General features: G+C 38.5%; 1 protein-coding gene across 1 annotated transcript in view; it reads right to left on the reverse strand.

Moving 5' to 3' along the window:
• Positions 1-7,310: 7,310 nt before the first annotated feature.
• The window catches only part of LOC134535353 (uncharacterized), a 43,260-nt gene continuing 31,019 nt past the window's right edge, over positions 7,311-19,551 (reverse strand). Inside the window, exon 4 of the mRNA XM_063374424.1 lies at positions 7,311-7,567. Coding sequence (XP_063230494.1) covers positions 7,312-7,567 — 256 coding nt within the window. The 3' untranslated portion in view covers position 7,311. The remainder of the gene's footprint in view (positions 7,568-19,551) is intronic.

Below are 19,551 nucleotides of genomic sequence, written 5' to 3' on the forward strand. Positions count from 1 at the left end.
AATATAAATGGATAATTAATACTTTATCGGTTTTAGTAGTGACAGAAATGTTCACACTATAATTAAGTTTCGTACAAATATCTTTATTTTTTCAATTTTTTTTCACTCCCGTTCTAAGCAAATATAGATTAATTACCTAGACAAGGTTTCCTTTACAGGGCTGGAAGATACGTAAGACCAGAAAAAGAAAAAGAAATTTTAAGTGATCAAGAAAAATATCTAGGAAGTAATGGAATTATCGTTGGAAACAATAACATACTGGACATTAAAATACGCAATACAGTGTAAAACAGGGTGCCTACCTGTTAACGAAATTCATGATAAAGTAACAAAAATTAATAACTGGCGTAAATCATGAACAAGGTCCGAAATTAACAATAACGGTGCTCGAAGTTACAAAACATAAATTTCCTGCACTTATTTTTATAATTAGAATATTTTTCAATGCCTCACTTCAGTCCACAGTTTCATATCAGATACTAATAGTTAGATAGTTTTCACTTAAATTATATAGAAACTATTTATGATTTTTTTTTGCTTTCTACCGTAATACAATTTTATTAAAAGTTCTTGAAAACGTCTTGAAGCCTGTTACCTGGTTATTTAAAGACATTCTGTATAATTATTGTAATTTTATTTACAGTTGTATATTTTTTATATGAAAAAAAGAATCTGAGTATATAAAATACTGTTTGGGTGTTAAAATATAATACTAACAATTACATGTATACATAACTTTGTAACTGTAAACAAATTTTGCCACTGCTCACTATAATTTCAGTGTTTAGTCTCACCTTTGAATATATATACTGTATAGAAGTCGCGAGTGGATAGGATTTACTCTACGTTTTTCAGAAGCGTATGATGAGCAGCTTGGGAACTTCACCGCTGCAGTGCGCTGCCGTAACGCCCTGTATCGTCTTAGTTGTTATTTACACGTTAGAGCGCAGCGCTGTCGCCCGCTGTCATTCCCCGCACCCCTCATCCATCATTCACTGCAGCTCAACGTCGTTCAACGGGAGGGGGAAGGGGTGTTTGAAGAGTTCGAGACTTGTCCGCTAGGGACCACCACAAGTCGATGCCCTAGAGATGGTGGCGATTGCGGCGGTGAATCAACCTACTACCTCAAAACCGTATTAGAAATTTTAACCTGGGCTGGCGACTTCTATACAGTATATATATTCAAAGGTCTCACGCGCCTTTGATCTAGCACACACTTTTGTTGTTGTTGGCATCAATTCGATCCGTAAAAAAAAGTAAATTCCTTCTTCTTTGTCTCGAATACTGTACAAGTTAAGTGAAAACGATCCTTAAATTGTGCCGTTATCGTTATCCAAGTCCATGTGTTTGTCACATACAATTAAATAATTAACGTTAAAGATCTGCGTTAGCACTACCTTAATATCGTTTGGTATCTAGAAATTCATTATTTAATATTTAAGTGAAGCAATGCTCTACTTGAAGATTTTTGTTTTGTTTTTTAATTTAAGTCAATAATAATATATCGGTTGCATTTTTATTTTCACTTTTAACACATCGTCTACAAAATGGATTGCATGATTGAAATTTTTCCGGGTTCAAACTCAGCACTACTGAGTACTAAATTATGTTATTTAAATATTGTGAAATATATACATTAGTGTAAATATATTTCTGGGTCATTTTTTCACATATGTTTATAATTTTTACACTTTAAGCTTGTTAGATAAATTAATATATATGATAAACATTAATTAGTTATGTCATGAATTAGCCATTACCGTTTAATTTTTTTACTGGAAAGTTAAAAGGGTATTTGCCAGCCAATTATGCAAAAAATATGCGATGGGTTTACTTTTTTTATCTTAGAGAATATAAAGTTTGTTAAAAAAAGATCTATAAGTAAATCAATGTTTCATCAAAATATGAAATAATAGGCTGCCAGGTGCCAAATATCTTTATTCTCTTGAATAGTTTAGAAACTCCAATGTTTAGGACTGGACATTGCTCATTGGCCTGATTTGTGAATAAATATCTTTGTGGTTACGTCATATGTAGAGGCGTGTGTTATTCGCGAAGAGATTTCGAGGCTAGTCTTGGGTCAATACACTGCAGGATCGTCTGTGGTTTTTTTTTTTATTAGTCGAGTTTCTCTCAGGTATACGTCTACTGTCAGCACACGAATCGCAATTGAAGGACGTGTTCGAATTCACCTGAAGTATGTAATTATACGTACTTTCCCTGAGAGTCGTATCACAAGGGTTGTGCGAACTGTAAGTGAAGCATCCCAGTATGCAAATAAACGAATATGAGTATCTGCTTGCCGCGTACTTCAAGTTGCAAAAAAAAAAATTGCATTTTTGGAAGAAAAAAATTATGTAGTATATATTTCACGTAAGTATTCAGTTATTTGAAGACTCGTAAAATCAATTTTACTTATAATTTTACTGTTGTTAGTATAATGAAAAACTATATTTTTTAACATGTTTATAATGAAGTTTCAACAAATACATACTAATCGGAATTACGAAACAAAGAATCATAAAGTAAATTTACGTAAATTTATGTGACACTAATGAAGTGTTAAAAATAACTTATTTAAGTTAAAAAAAATTTCAATAAAATTAATTTTTTAAACTACATGTCATAGATTGAACGTATCCGGATTCGTCAAGTACGCAACAAGGACAGGTTAGGTATGCAAGGACGCAAGTACATAACTGCGTACGTAATTGAATTCGGAAACGGCCTTGTGTGCATACACATTTTTTTTCACGAAAAATATTTGCCCCTGAGTCACGGGTTCCATTCCAACCTCAGGCTTGTTCGTGAGCATCGAGCTTGTATTCAAGTGCTGTTCGGACCCTGTGGAGTGAAAAGCTATATTTACATTGCTAACCTTCTGCTATTTTTGTTACAGATTTATCTGTCACTGATATTTGAGACCTTTTTTTTTTAAAAAAAATATCAATTCCACGCGCATTTATAAGAGTCCGGTAAAAAGAGAAGGGCGACTTCCATTGGAGTATCACGTGCTCACCCGGCTCTATGAAACCGACGACCAATGTGGGTTTTCGTTTTTTTTTTTTTTAATATAATTTATAAGCGATGACCTTCCTTTTTGGTGTAATAATATACTAACGTCAGTAGTGGCACTGCTGCCAAATACGTGAAATATACAATTACACCTTTAAATGTTTTACAGTGCAGCTGGTCGGGTTGCATCCCGCCATCTCTGGAGAGAAAAGAGAGAGAGAGTAGGTGTGTAGGTGTGTGTGTGGCACCTATGCTATAACCGCTTCACGAGGCTGGCAACCTTCGCACGAGTGATGGACCGAAAAAGGTAAAAATATTGGTGTTAAAAGGAGGAGTGTTGGGGGGGGGGGGGGGAAGGTAAATCCGCCCGGCTTGCCGGTGGTTTAACACCCCGACGCTCCGAGCAATCCGGCCGACGATAATTCGCCGCAGATGAACGGCCCTTTATTAATTACTCTCCCCTTCCCCCACCTCTTGCAAAGTCCTGCTGTGTACCGCCCCCCACCAACACGCGGACGCAAGACTGCGTGTGGCGCATCCTGTGTGCTGAATAACTCAGAGTATATATATAAAGAGTTCTTTTCAAGGCCATGATACACCTTACAAGTTGGAGCTGAACAACTATTTTATTTCAAATAATAGAGAAGTGTTATAATTTGGGGTTGGGGAGGTATAAGTACGTCAGAAAAATGTATGGAATTAATGTTGTTACCCAAATTTATTTCAATTAAATTCTTTTTATGACTGACAGAGAGTTTTGTAGTGGTCGTAAAAACTTTGTTTAGTTAAACGTTGTTGTAGACGTGACTGTGTCCGCAACTGTGACGTCTTGTGTTAACGCCTGATCGTCTACGAATACTACCTGCAACGCACCAAACCTGTAGTCCCTCGGTCATCGTCAACCCTGTTAGTTATACTTGCCCGCAGCTGTGGTGAGGCTAGCTTGGGATAGTCTCGGTTTTTTTCGAACCATCACGTGGCCGTCGTTTAGTGTTCCGTGTTAAATACTCTAATGTTTGCTATAAAATATTGTTCAGCTCCATCCTTAGAGGCGTAAGCTAGGCCTGATAGCTATTTACACCGTAAGTTAATTATATGTTTTCAGTTTATTTTTTTCGGTTTCCCTCACTATATAGTGCATTCCAGCTGAACAGAATACTTAAGAATTACAGCTAGACGATTTCTTTTATTCGAGGAAGAGATTAATCTAAAACAAATTGTCTTATGTTGTCAGATGAAACAGTTTAAGTTGAATTTCGTGAAAATGTTGACAGGAATTTATATGCCAGAAGTCGATTAAAAAATGCTCAGTATACCTGGAATGCTGTACAGATGAGCTTTATCCCTGTCTCGCGCACGCACGCCCTTCTTCGTCCCTCCCGCCCCTCATTCAACAAATGTCCGCTCACTTTTTGCGTAAAAACGTGGAAAACAAAAACGAAGCGAAAAACAAGTAACGCGGTATGAAATTCGCTGTTCCGCGTGGGCATGTTCACCGCCATTATTTCATCACTTTAATCACGAGGGCGAGAATCATTAGTTAGGCGAAAACTAATACAGTACTTTTTTTCTTTCTTTCACACAAAACCTTTTTTTTTATCTTTGCGTTTATTGCAAACCATAAAGCTATGTACGGCTTTAATTCAATCTGCTAACGAGTAATAAACTTCCTCTTTCTTGCTTTTGTTCTGTTCTGGTCCAGATGGCATGGTTAAATAGTTATTTGTCACAGCAAATTCTTAGTCGAAAAATAAAACAGTTTAACACAAAACGATATTAATTTTTTCCAGCCATTTGAATGTTGTTTACATAGTTCAGTGTTACTGAATATAGACCATGAAGTAATAAGTATTTTAACAACTTTTTCTCATTCTTATTTACGAGGAGGTGGTAGGGAAGTGAATAGCTGTCGTAGAAACGATTTATTTAGTAGTATGGAAGTCTATGATTCCAACAAATATTTTATTATAACTCCATCTTAAACCAAAATTTATTATATCCCAATTTCTGAATGTTCAACGCAATAATTTATCAGAGGCGAATTTTTTTTTTTTTTTTTTTTTTTTGCTACATGAAAAGTGTGAACTCCATTTTAATTATTTTTGTGTGTTTAAAATGCCGTACTTCGAAGCCTTTTTTATATTTTCATTCTATGCCTTACCATAATTGCGTGTGTATAGTAATTTATTTATTTATTTATTTCTGCAGCTCACATTTGTTTTCACATGTGTTCTTTTGTCTTCGTTGTCGTGTGATGTACTCTTGTTGGCTTACGTGCCCGAGACGATATCTTGCAGCTGTATTAAAAACGAGGCAGGCGACACGATCAAGCTAGGGCAGCGAGTACTTTTAGTCGTGATACTACCATTTTTTTTTAGTTATAAATTTAAAAAATATATAGTAATCATTGTGATCAGATAAACGTACGTAGAGTTTTTGACGTGTAAACGTCTACACTCTCTGTACACGGCATTTGGTGGGAGTAATTTCGTGAATGGAACGGAAGTTGCTTGGAACGGAAATGTGCAACCACGGTGCTGCCATCTGTGGCGGGTGACGCGAACCAAAAATCATAGTGACAAAAGGAAACGTTATAGTATTAGCTGTTTAATGAATTTTAACAAGATGGGCAATATTTTAACAAAATACATTGTCGAAAATCAGTTCCAAAGCCGGGGTTAAGTATTTCTTCAAGTCTTTTTCTCTTTTATTGGTGGTGTTTCTTTATATAGTTTAAAATGTCGATCTGCGAATGGAATTATTCAACAGTCGACAACGAATTCTAACGCCAGGTGAGGGAACTACGTGTAATTCGCGTCCAGAAATGTAGTTGAAAAACACAATTTACCACGCTCGGCATTGTTATTAATAATTATACGTTAAATGTTGTGTCCGAGTTTCGTATTATAAGTGTATTTGCAACATGATAACACATGAATGAATGTACTCGTTACCAAGGTTTGTTGTTATACACCTCTGGCTAGTACTGAAAGAATAGCTTACTTGTTTTTTGTTATTAAAATCACGGTTCGTGTTTTAACAATTGTTGGCTTCTGCGTTGAGACAACGTCCGTAGTGTTTTGACGTTTATAACTATTCAAGTTCAACCAGTGGTGCACACGTCTTCTGATTATATGTAAAGGATATCAAGAGAGGGTATAGGCTGGTATGGAATTACCTCCCCTCCCCATCCATAGGTTAAATGGGGATTCCAAACGGCAAAAAATAAAAGTTCAATAGTTTCGGACGTCTTAAAAATTCATTATCAAACTACTGTGTTTATCAGTATTTTAAGAGTTAAAAAAAACTACAATCATTACAGTAGCACTAAAAGTTAGAATGAAATACATTTTTAATTTTTTTCTTTAATTTTTTTTAATTATAGGATATTGTTGAGTTGGAAAAGGTCTGGGAGGGGGGAGGTTTAAGACCTAATACATATTCCATAGAACCGCCACTGAATCTAACGGCATTTATATTATCGAATGCTGTAGATACTATTTGGTTAGGGGACAATATATTTTAAAGTGGTAATTATAATTAATTCCTCTTCATATCAGTGTGAAATTTCTTCTACGCATAAAACTGTATAAATTAATGTTTTATTGTTATGAAATATATAATAATGCAAAAATATTATTTTTTGACTTTTACTAAAGATTACTATGAAAATCAGTTGCTAATAAAAGGTTATAATACTACAAGAAAACTATTATAAATTTGTACAACATATTGCTATGGTTTTTTTTCTCATATATGAAATACGTTGTTCGAAACAATACTGAATATTTTTGTCGCTCTTACGAAAATTAGCGTATAAGTTTAAATTTTTAACCATGTTTTATACAAGCATAAATTGTTTTTAACCATGGAATGTATAATCTAATAATCAACTACTGGACAATTCTTTTGTTTTGCTATGCTTATTAATGTGCGCAGTCAATACTGGAAAGAAATTTCCGGGAAAGGTTTACAAATAACTTCTACTAATATAAGTACTGGGACAACACAAAGTAGGTATTAATGTCCGCGCAAGGATCAGAATACATTACCACTGCAATTTTTTTTTGTGGTCATATCTGTGTTTTCATGTAAATGTAAAAATATAGGGATATCTGTAAAAATTTTTTCAGTTTCAATTACAAATCAAAAAAGGTTTAAAGTATGTACAAAATTATTAGCATTTCGGTCGCCGTTGTCGTGTTCGCTGGAAGGCACTCATAAAGAACCTTCGGGGTAGTTTGCAGCAGGACGTTATGCGGCGTGCGTTAAAGCTGTATCCATGTTGTCGTGCAGCTAGCGCAGAGTGCTGCCGGCGTCGCTCGCCGCCGCGTCGCCGTCCAGGGCGTTCAGGTCGTCGGCCTCGTCGTAGGAGAGGGAGCCTCCGGCGTCCTGCTGCTCGGGCGCCGCCTCCAGAGGGGCGGGGGCGGGGGCGGCGGGAGGGGTGACCCGCGCCAGCAGGTCGAAGCGCCCGGACGAGAGCGTGGTGGTGACGACGGCGACGTTGGTGGTCAGCGCGAGGAGCACGCCCCTGTCCGTCGTCCGGCAGATCCTGCGGGACACCCGGAGGAACACACTCTCCTTGCCGGAACAGCCCTCAGCACAGTTCCCCACGACCGCAACCCCAACACTTCCGAGTAGAGACCTGAAAAACTCGCGGGTTAATTTCGTGTCGTGCTGAAAATTCAAATAATTTTTTACCTAAGGTGCTGCTTCTTCCGTCGGTTCACTGTTAATCTGGATGACCGAGGGCCAATTAGAGACCCTTGCTCACAGAAGCGTCGAATCACAAGGCCCACCCGGTCGAGACGACTCACACAAGTCTAACAGTCAATGAACAGTTGGCATTCGCCAGGGTGTGCATGAGGATATTGGAGTCCATCCTGGAGGTCACAAAACCCGCGAATTTTTTCCGGTCTCTTACTTCCGAGGTTTACCGAACTAGGAGCCTATGTCAGGTTGGGGGTCTTTTAATCCCTACTAAAAAAATATTACAAATGCGTTGTGACAGGAAAAATTCGTGGATTCATTTCGCGATAGGTTGAAATTAAAATACAATATAACGGTGCGATATTTCTGCTATTGGCTGACGGTTTACCTGGAGGAATCTGGGCCGATGATAGACGCTCACCCAAAGAAGTGTCGAATCACGAGGAACCCAGTTGAGACGTCTCACAAGTTAGCATTCAATGAAAAAGTGAAATTTGATCTAGAATGCATACAACAATTGAGTTTATCCTAGAGGTAATTGAAACCGCGAATTTGTCTGGTCCCTACAAATGCGAAAGCGTGTTTGTCTGTTTGCCCTTTCATGCAGCAGCGAAGAACGGATCGACAATTTGTTTGTTGCATGTAGATAATTTATTGGTCGGAGAGTGACACAGACTCTATATGATAATGAAATTCTATCCCCAAGGGTGTGAAAAATGGGTAAATTCAGTTTTATAACAGAAAGTCATACGAAGAAGGTCATAGACACTCAAACAGTGAGTTTGTGTCATTTCTCTATGTCCGCCACACGGTCATATAGTAAGGTCTGGGAACGTCCTGTCCTCCTTGGCGAAACCCATCCGCTTGGTAAAGCTCGAGGCCGCTAGTGAACTAAAGGCGCTAATAACCGTTTAGTTTAGAACTTCGTCAATATATGGCGTTGCATTGACTTTGTATCGCGCTATCGTTTGGTGCGTCCGTCACGTTTTGCCCAGGTGTTACCTGCCTTCCCACAAAATTAAACTGATGATTGGTGTCCCGGTTTTGCTGATGCGTAGCCTTGATGCACCGAGATTGTGCAATCAATGAGACTTTAAAAATCAAAATTTCCCGATTCTCAAGTGTATGTCCTACAGACTTGAAACTCGGTTGTATGTCCCTTATATTAGGATGTGTTTAGCCCGGGCAACGCCTGGTACTTCAGCTAGTAAGTACCTAGTAGTTTTTTTTTATTTTTGTGTGTAACCTCTTAGCTTTCGGTATGTCAATTAGTAGAAATAATTTCGTAATTGGAACAGAAGTCGATTGGAACGGAAATGTGTAACCACGGTGCTGTCATCTGCGGAAGTATCAGAAATCTCGAAAAATGTGGCAGAGCCGCGTGATTCATCAGTATATATTACTTTCGTGAACATCGTAGAATTTACAAAGCGCATAGGTATTAAAAAATAAAACGTTATAATAATACAACTGTATTTTAATACTTTAAGTTATAAATTTTAGTCATAATAAAAGACAACTTTTATAATACGTTTCAATCTTGTCATTATAATTTGGACAACCCTTATTTAACATTGAAATGTAGAGATAGTGCAGCGTTCATTATACTGTAGAGACACAACAAGTTGTTAGCCTACATATATACGACGCCATGATAAATAAAAGTATTTCGTGATGAATTATTTTATTTCTAAATCTTAAATGTTGAATCAGCCCAATGAGGTTAATTAAGGTTTGTTTGTAGGAAGTATTTACAGACTGATTTCAGTCGTTTGGGCAAAAACAAATAACATATATATACTTAGAGTTACAATGTGTTTTGACATGTTTCAAGTAAATATTTCAGTAATGACATATGTGTATAACTTCTAACGTGTGTATCAAATTACACACTCTCTTTTTTCGGGAAGGGTAAGATAGTTTATGTTATGTAACTAAAATGTTATCTTTATTTAAAATACTCTATGAGATACAACTTATAAGTCTTTCCTATTTTTCTCGAGCGATCGACAAAATTCGGAGAACTTTGGAACTGTTCGGGTGTGACTCTTATCCCTTCGAATTGTAGGCTTGCATCCAACCCCAGAACATAGTGATCGCAGTATTGTGCAAGAGTGTACTCCAGCTCAAAACGGTAGGACGAGAAGGTGGGGGTGGGTGGTGGCACTTTTCGAAACTGCTGTAATCTTATATAAAATCCTACAGGTTATATTTCTTATGACTTACCACAGATAACGCTATGTCTCTTGTCTCTATGCATCCGTATTTAGTTTCTTTCAAAGTGATAAAATACCAACACCCTACCTGTTAGTAAAATTTTCAGAAATTAGTTGTTTATAATTTTTTCTTATTTTAATTCACCTTACGTATTTAGACTGACTAGGCATCGTTCAGTAAAAAAAGGCATAGGTTCATTTATTATTTCTACATTCAATTTAGTGAGAACGCATTTTCCCAAGTTATATAGCAGTTAACTTTCCCGGCAGAATTTTTTTCCACTTTTTGTGATAAAGTGCCTTTTTGTTCATCTTTTTATTACCCGCCTCTGCTCTTAAGTCGTAACGACTAACCCGGAGGACATTGAGGTCCTACATGCTTAACACGGCGTTAAGTCACGTCCATAGATGTCGTGCATTACCACATTTTACCCGGATTTTGATTACAGTACTTTCAAGTTTTTTTTATCCTACTTCCCAATTTTAGGACGTAATACTCTATGTACAGAGCTTTTAGTGATAGTAGCAAATATAACTAACAGTTAATATGAACTTTCTTTAGTTCAGTTTTTTTTTTCAGGAGAGACGATACTCAAGAATTGATTTAATACGACACACACACAAAGTTTATGAATATTAACTATTGCACAGCTTTCGTAGTGGTCACTGCGCATAACGATTCATTTTGTGAAAATACCATCGAAATCAAAAAGCAGTGTCCAAATTTATTTACAAATACGATATTCCCCCACAGCTTTTGTGTGTCACAAAAAGCATGCCAAAATCGAATTTTTGTCAGGCTAGTATCCACAAACGCATGAAAAATCAAGTCTTGTCTGGTAACACATTTCTCTTTCTCTCCTAGCCGCATGTGACTCGGTAACATGATTTTTAGATGTTTGTTATTGGATTTCAGTCATTTAAGTCTTATGAAGACAGCTTGTGAGCCAAAGACACTGTTAATTCGGTGTACACATATTTACAATTTAGTCCAACAACAAGTTCTCTAGTTATCACGTGAAAGTGCGTATATTTTTATTTAATTGGCAGAGCCTCGATTATTTCGCTTATTCATCTTATAGAAAAATATAAATTAAAGCACATATTTATCTGCTTCGCGTTGATTATTGGACTACAGTGCTCTTGTCACACATTTTAAAACCCTGAGCCTATAAACATAATCGAATGAAACCCGCCAAATGATATGACCTTGTAATCGAATGAGAAGGGACCTGAAAAAATCGTGGTTTCGATGACATTCAGTATAATTTACACAGTCCTCTGTGCACTCGGGCAAATTACGCCAGTTCATTGGCTGCTGACTTGTGAGTCGTCTCAGCTGGTTTGCTTCTGATTCGACACTACATTGTCGAGGGTTTCTCATAGACCCATAGTCGTCCATATGAACAGCGAGTCAATAGTGTGTATTTGAATTTTTGGACTATCGCGAAATGAATCCGCGAATTTTTTCCTGATCTAGGTGAGGATAGCCTGGAGTGAAAGTAAACCGCAAAATAATCGTGCCTCTATTAATTGGTAATCAACAGAACCACTACAAATAGTTTTTTTTCTCTATGGATAACACACCCTCATTTTCTCTTTCCTTCTCTCTCTCTCTCTCTCTCTCTCTTTTGCAATCACGTGGTCGTCTTTTTTTCTATTAGCTTAACTGCCGCGGTATTTCAGCCGCAGCGCGAGAGCCAACAAACAACAAATCAAATTACTTTATCTGTCCCCTGTTGCTAAGTGGTCGGCGGAGGGGCGGGCGAGGCGATATTAACCGCCATTGATGGGGGATCATGTAGGGTGAGAAGCAGTGGGGGTGATCAGACCATTGTGCGCGGAGGGGGTCGCACCCCCGGGGTCGAGGGGATGCGGAAGAAGGGAGAAATGGGCAGGATTTCTGGTGATTGCAGTCCTCCCTTGTTCCCGCTACCCCGGGCTTTGACTCTGAGCACGCACTGGCGATGATGCACCCTCTACAGGCACAAAGTAAAATAACTCACATGGACGAAGAACTCAGGCACGTTTGCTGTTTGAGGCTCGTGAACCAGCTTTATATGATCCCAAACAAGGAGCAGAAATAATGAAACTACTTGCTCCGTTTGTTTGTCTCACAAGACTACCAAATTCACATTTTTATTGTCCTTAATCAATTGGAGTACTTAAATACTCCAATTTATTACTTATATTTTGAATGTTATGTAGGTTTATCCCATTGATTTTGGATTCGAGGAAAGTTATTCAGACTGTAACGAATGTTTTATTTCTAGTGGTGGCTAGTGAAATATTTTAGATCATGAGTGCACGAATTCAAGTACACGCAAGTAGAAAAAGACGGAAGTTGTCTACAGCATGAATACTTTTTTTTTCACCGGTGGTAATATTCCAAACAATCCGGAAAAGCAGCGTCAGCAGTTATGACGGGTACCTAACGACTATGGAAATGTGGAAATTAGGCATATTTACTGATTGAATAATGTGTATTGCGTACTGTTCGAACTTACAGTAAATTTGCGGATTCTTCAAGGAAGAATTCGCCTCAAATAAACGAATAGTAGGCCTACTTCGTAATTTTCAAATAACTGTGTCATAGTAGAAACTACGTCGTATTTCGACTTTCGAGTTACGTGTACGGTAATATTAAGGGTAAACAGACATATGGAAGGATAAGAGTGTTAATCATTGTAAACGTAGCAAGTTTTTTAATGTCTGGTTAATTTATCAAGATTATCCTTACTACTCTTAATTTACGAATATATCGGTATATTTCCGCAGGTTCCTAGATAATTTGTAACCAGTATTCTTCTTAAATTTGCGGTTAAAATTTTTTAACAGTGCAGGTACTTCAAGGGCGCTGTTTGGTCGAGATGTATGTGTGTTAGGCGGGATGATAAAGCGCGACGCTCGCTGGTATTTCTAGCGCAGTCTCACCTCTAAGCGCAAGGCTTTGAGCTGGCGCACAGTCTTCTCGTTGTCACAGGAAAACTGTAACATTATATGGCTAGAAAAAGAAGATAAAGGTGTAATGCAAGATCCTTAAGTGCTTTCAAAAATCTGTACAGGTTGTTTTACGCTTAAAAATTACTCCGAAAACACGCCTTTTAGCCATTTTCACTCTTCTAAAAACACAGTTTAAAAATATAATCCGATATCATAAGTACATTTCTGCCCTCAGAAAATTCTTAATTGCTTTTCGCAAACAGACCACAATCGAATATCTTGAGTAGTTTTGAAATCGCGTTGTTTTCCCTGAAGCTCTGCGCACCGTGTGTGTGCCCGGACAGACGGCGCCCTTAAGGACTTCTGAGAAGTTATCACTAGGGGCAGGCATTTTTCGCGAATATATCTGAACGCCTATTAGACTCCAACCAAGTATACTCTAACCAGCGGTTTCTTCCTTGTGATTGGCGTTAATATGTGAGAAAAGTCTTTGCCTTATTTGACCGAGCCACTCAGGATGCGTTTGCTCCCCTGCTGAATACTCTGTGATTGGTGTAGTAACAGTCGAAATGCACCTGGAAGAAACTCACCCAATAACGAAACACAAAGACGATCCTAGAGTGTTTTAATTTTCAACTAGTCTTCGAATATTTTCGCGAAATATGCATGGCCCTAGTTATCACTAGGGGCATGCATATTTCGCGAAATATTCCGAAACTTGGTAAGAGTTATAACACTGTAGCATCGTCTGTGTTTAGTGTTTGGGTGGGTTTCTCTCAGGTGCATGTCGACTAGTACAACACCAAACACAATGGTTCAGCGCGGAAACAAACTCGTTATGAGTGGCTCGGTCAAACAATGCGATGGCTTCTCCCACAGACGGCCGCCAATCACAAGGGAGAAACAGCTTGTGCGGGTGTACCTAGTTGCGGTCTAATAGGCGTTCAGATTTTATCGCGGAAAATGTCTGCACATAGTTATAACTAGGGACACCTGTATTTCGCGATTTCATTTCATGTAAAGGTATTTCACAAAACACTGTAGCTTTTTTCTAAGAGTCATGGCTAGGGACACCTGTATTTCGCGAATACATTTCGTATCAAGGTATTTCACAAAATACTGTAGCTTTTTCTAAGATTCATGACTAGAGACCCGGAAAATTCGCGGGTTCAGTGACCTCCAGAATAGACTCCAATATCCTCTACACACTCGGGCAAATTCCAACTGTTCATTGGCTGCTGACTTGTGAGTCGTCTTGACTGGGTGGCCTGTGATTCGACATTTCTATGAGTGAGGGTCTCTAATTGGCCCTCAGTCCTCCAGATTAACAGTGAACCAATGACAGAAGCAGCACTAAGGTATACTAATTTGAATTTTAGCATAACACGAAATAAATCCGCGAATTTTCCGGGTCTCTATGCATGACTAGAGACCTGCAAAATTCGCGGATTCATTCGGTGATAGGCTAGAATTCAAACACATATACCTCTTAGATAATTTTGCTATTGGCTTACTGTTCATCTGGAAGAATCTCAAACAGTTATAAACCCTCAACCAGCAAAGAAGGATAGAATCACAGACAAACCAGCTGAGACGACTTACAAGTCAGCAGCCAATGAACTTGCGTTATTTGCCCGAGTGTTCAGGGATATGTGCAGTCTATCCTGAAGGCCATCGAAACCACGAATTTTGCAAGTCTCTAGTCATGGCAAATTGTGAGGGTGCAGCAGAGTAGTATAGGAAAGTATTAACTGGGACTGGGTTCTGGGTGTGGATTGTGATTGTCTGTCCGCCATATTGGATTGTGACGTCACGGCGGCCATCTTGGATGAGTGTAACGGGACATAGCGTAACGGGACAAGTTTGACCTTGACCCCGGCGGCCATTTTGGATCCGCCATCTTGGATCCGCCATTTTGGATGACGTCATTGTGTTCTCGAAAATTCCGGCATTGTGTTTTCCGCCATATTGGATGATGACGTCACCGTTGCATTTTCCGTTACGGCCGCCATCTTTAACTTTTTTATTTATTATCCGATTTTAATGAAATTTTTTTTAAAATTTATAAAAAAAATTCAATTAATAAAAAATATTTAAAAATCATACATTAACGACACGGAGCTCGGAGTCCTCAGTTCGAACCCGACGAACGCAAAAAAAAAATAAAAATGGCGACCGATCCTTCCTCCGTGGTGACTTTTGGCAGACTAACTCCCACCACTTTTCTTAAAGCATATATATCGTCACCTAGTATGACGTCATGTCCGCCATCTTGTCTTCGTTGCTGGAGACCACCATCTTGTTTTCGTCGGCGAGAGTGCGCTGACGCCATGTTAGTTTAGTTCTTATCCGCTAGAGTGCAGTAATCATTTATTATTACTGAGGTTCCCGCCATCTTGAAATTTGGACGCCATCTTGAAAATCTTTATTTACTATCCGATTTTAATGAAAAAAATTCCAAAATTTATCAAAAAATTAACGTATTTGAATTCCGTTTGATTATATCGTTGTATGTCCTCGGTTCGATTCCCGGCGAGAGTAAATTGTCGATCCTTCCTCCATGAAAGCTACCTAGACTGATCTACCACCACCAGTACAAGGTATATATCATCAACTGGTATGACATCATGTCCGCCATCTTGTCTTCATCCGCTGGAGAGCACCATCTTGTTTTCGTCTGCTAGAGTGTGTCGATACCATGTAGTATAATTATCTGGTTACCAAACCTTTGACCTTGACCTTGAACTTTGACTGTGACCTTGAACTTTGACATTGACCTTGAAATTTGACCTTGACCTTGAAATTTGACCTTGACCTTGAAATTTGACATTGACCTTGAAATTTGACCTTGACCTTGAAATTTGACCTTGACCTTGAAATTTGACCTTGACCTTGAAATTGGACTTTGTCCTTGAAATTTGACTTTGTCCTTGTCGACCATCATGGATCCGACATTTTATGTTCAGTACATGCTACCAGGAGCGACCACCTGCTGGAGTACACCATCTTGCGCGTGTACTCATATTATAGAGTACATTTCCATCTGGTTAATTTTATTCTAACCCGCTACAGTGCAGTAATCATTTATTACCGAGGTGCCCCCGCCATCTTGAAATTCGGCCGCCATCTTGAAATCATGTAATAATGTAGCTAGAAAAGCGGGAAAAAATCCAAAATTCATAAAAAAAATCACTCATTAACTTACATATCGATTCGATCCGCTCCAGTCCTTGGTTCGATCCGAGATCGATGCAATAATGTTTAATTTTATGTAAAAAAATAATAATTTCCATAAACCATGTTCAAAATTCATTAAATAAATTTGTAATCCATATAATGATTGATTGGATCGACTTAGGTCCTTGGTTCGATCCCTGGCCGATACAAAACAACTTTAATTTAAAAAAAAAATACTAAAAAAGTGCTAGGTGTGAGAAAATAAAAACACCACAAGTTCTTTTAAAAAAATTTTATTACATAAATTCAATACACTACTACAAGTACAAAAAAAACACTGACAAATTAACAAAGCCTTTTGGATTCCTCGATTCAAACAGTCTTCTTATTGTACGGACTAAGCCTTTTACATGACTTTAAATGTCTATCCGATCCGGTCATCACCGCAGCCAGAGACGGACTGAAGTTCAAATCACTTATATAGTCTCATTAGCCGGTACAACACATGAGTCAAATCAATAACCATGTTCATTATACGTCTCGGAGCATTTTTTATAATGACGATGTAAGCTATCGATACGTGAAATTAGTTTATTGCACTTATTGCACTGAAATTGTATTCTTTGAACATTTTTAGAACAACCGCTTCTTTCATGTCTGCGAGCATTTGGGGTGATAGTAAATGATGCACCACAGTATTTGCACTGATGCGAAGTACGCTCTTCATTAATTGAAGTATACAATGTTGATGAAACTTCAGCTGATGGTGGAACAGCACATATCGAAGTCTCCTCCAGTGTTGTCAGAGGCGTTGCCAACGGGATCTGCTCCAACATCGTCGGCGCTGACGTCATGGTTCCCGTAGTCGATGATACATCCTCCATCGAGTACGACGTTAAAGTCGGTAAAGATGCCATCGAAGTCTCAAGAACAGGCAATTACACGACTTATGCACCAGAAGAAACAAACTAGGTGATCCCTACACCACCGTCGCCAGTAACAAACTGAGCGTCCTGCTGTCTAGGACTCGCTTATATACATGCACCGTATGGAATAATACGCTAGTCAAATCAAGAACCATCTACAATAATACTAGAGTCAAAACAACGTTAAAAATAGAAGCACCGACTACGAAAAGGCAGCACATTTGGCAGCACCGACAACGAAGAAGGCAGCACATTTGGAAGCACCGACTACGAAAAGGCAGCACATTTGGAAGCACCGACAACGAAAAGGCAGCACATTTGGAAGCACCGACAACGAAAAGGCAGCACATTTGGAAGCACCGACAACGAAAATGGCAGCACATTTGGAAGCACCGACAACGAAAAGGCAGCACATTCGGAAGCACCGACAACGAAAAGGCAGCACATTCGGAAGCACCGACAACGAAAAGGCAGCACATTCGGAAGCACCGACAACGAAAAGGCAGCACATTTGGAAGCACCGACAACGAAAAGGCAGCACATTCGGAAGCACCGACAACGAAAAGGCAGCACATTTGGAAGCACCGACAACGAAAAGGCAGCACATTTGGAAGCACCGACAACGAAAAGGCAGCACATTCGGAAGCACCGACAACGAAAAGGCAGCACATTTGGAATCACCGACAACGAAAAGGCAGCACATTCGGAAGCACCGACAACGAAAAGGCAGCACATTTGGAAGCACCGCCAACGAAAAGGCAATGCATTTTGGATGCACCATCATAAAGACAGCGCATTTTGGAAGCACCATCGAATAAGGAAGCACATTTTGGAAGCACCATCGAATAAGGAATCACACTTGGAAGCTCCATCGAATAAGGAAGCACACTTGGAAGCTCCATCAACAAAAAAAAAAGGCAAAAAGGAAGCACAAGTTACGAGATCTAAGTCTTAGTTAGAAATCAGAATACACGAAATAAAAACCTTAAATTTTTATAATTTAAATTATTTATTTCTTTACATTATACAAATGCAAGTAAAACAAGCCATTATTGTATGTAGCCAGCTTTCCTCAGTTCCTTGAGTATGAAGGATATTTCTTTGATGCACAAATAGTTTCCTGCACAAAGCGAACCATGTAGAAGTCTTAGCCGGTCAACCAATATGTTTGGATCTTTCCATGATGTGTAATCATTCTCTTCTACCACCATCTTCCTTGCACCTTTATAATAAATATTATGATCTATGGTGTCTTCCGTTTTACCACCAACCTCAGGGTAACTTTCATGTTTGAGACGGTGATCATCACAAGCTTGATCAGATTTATTTAATATATCACGACGTTTCCACCGTTTCGGTCTCAGGACACCTCCACATTCTTCGATCTTGGCAGCTTTAGGTGTTTCATCATAGTCTATGTCTTTGTCAACAGCCTCAGAGTCACTGTAACAATCACTGTAGAAGGAATCGTCTTCACCCAATTTACCGTAATAATTCGATGTTGATGATGTCGAAGTGTCTTCATCGTCTTCATGCTTCCTTTTTAGGAGTCCATCATTTTTACAAAGTAGGAAAGATCTACTTGAATTCGGCTGGAATATATTCTCACTTTTCACGTTAAGGATTCTTCCATTGTCTTCATTCTTCCGTAAATCATCAACCTCCTTCAATTTAAGTTCTTTGTCGAGATCGAAAGAGCCAAGAAGATTATTGTGATAATGCAGATCACTCTTCCTTAGGCTAGTAGATTCATCGTTGTCCTCTTGCTTGTACGCAGGCTTGGCGCTACAAGTTCTGCCATGTCTTTTTAGGCTCTCTCTCCGCGTAAACGACTTGCTACATCGAACACAACTTATCATATTGCGCAGAGGATTTTTAACACAGTCATTCTTCTCGTGTTGTCTTTTATTCATTCTCAAGATAAACTCTTTACTGCAAAACTTACACCTATGTTCTTTCGATACAGCGTCAGATCCCAAATCGGAATTCATATTAGTTACTGAGACTAATGCCAGATACCAATTGAGTGTTTTAAATTAAATCCAATACTTAAATAGAAATTTTTTCATATTTCATCAGCGAGAATTAATATATCTCATGCAAAAGTACTTTATGCATGTAGTTCTGCTTTTCAACAACAGATGTCGCCACATGTTGCTTGCAGGTAAATAATATTTAGTTATTTTATGCGGGATGCGGGATGCTCACTAACGATCGCAAAAGAAGGATGGCTTCGCTAGACTCCAAGGAAAAGGAAGTTCGTCTTGCATGTTGGTGCTCCACAGATGTCTCATGGTGTAATATTAATTTGACTGAGTAATGATATTTTTTTTAATTCCACCTGATAAAAATATTGCAAGTTTTGATTTAGTAGCAGAAATTATCGAATTAAATGTAACTCCAAATAAAATGACATGTCTCATTAGACAAAAAAAATCCATGCAGAGATAGATCTCTCACAAATAATCAGGAGCACTCGGTGAAAACCATCAGATGTATAGTCAGGAATAATCAGAAAAACTTGGAGAAAGCCATCAATATAATAACAAGAATAATCAGGAGCA

Source organism: Bacillus rossius, chromosome 8 (assembly GCF_032445375.1).
Source record: "Bacillus rossius redtenbacheri isolate Brsri chromosome 8, Brsri_v3, whole genome shotgun sequence".
Lineage (NCBI taxonomy): Eukaryota > Metazoa > Arthropoda > Insecta > Phasmatodea > Bacillidae > Bacillus > Bacillus rossius.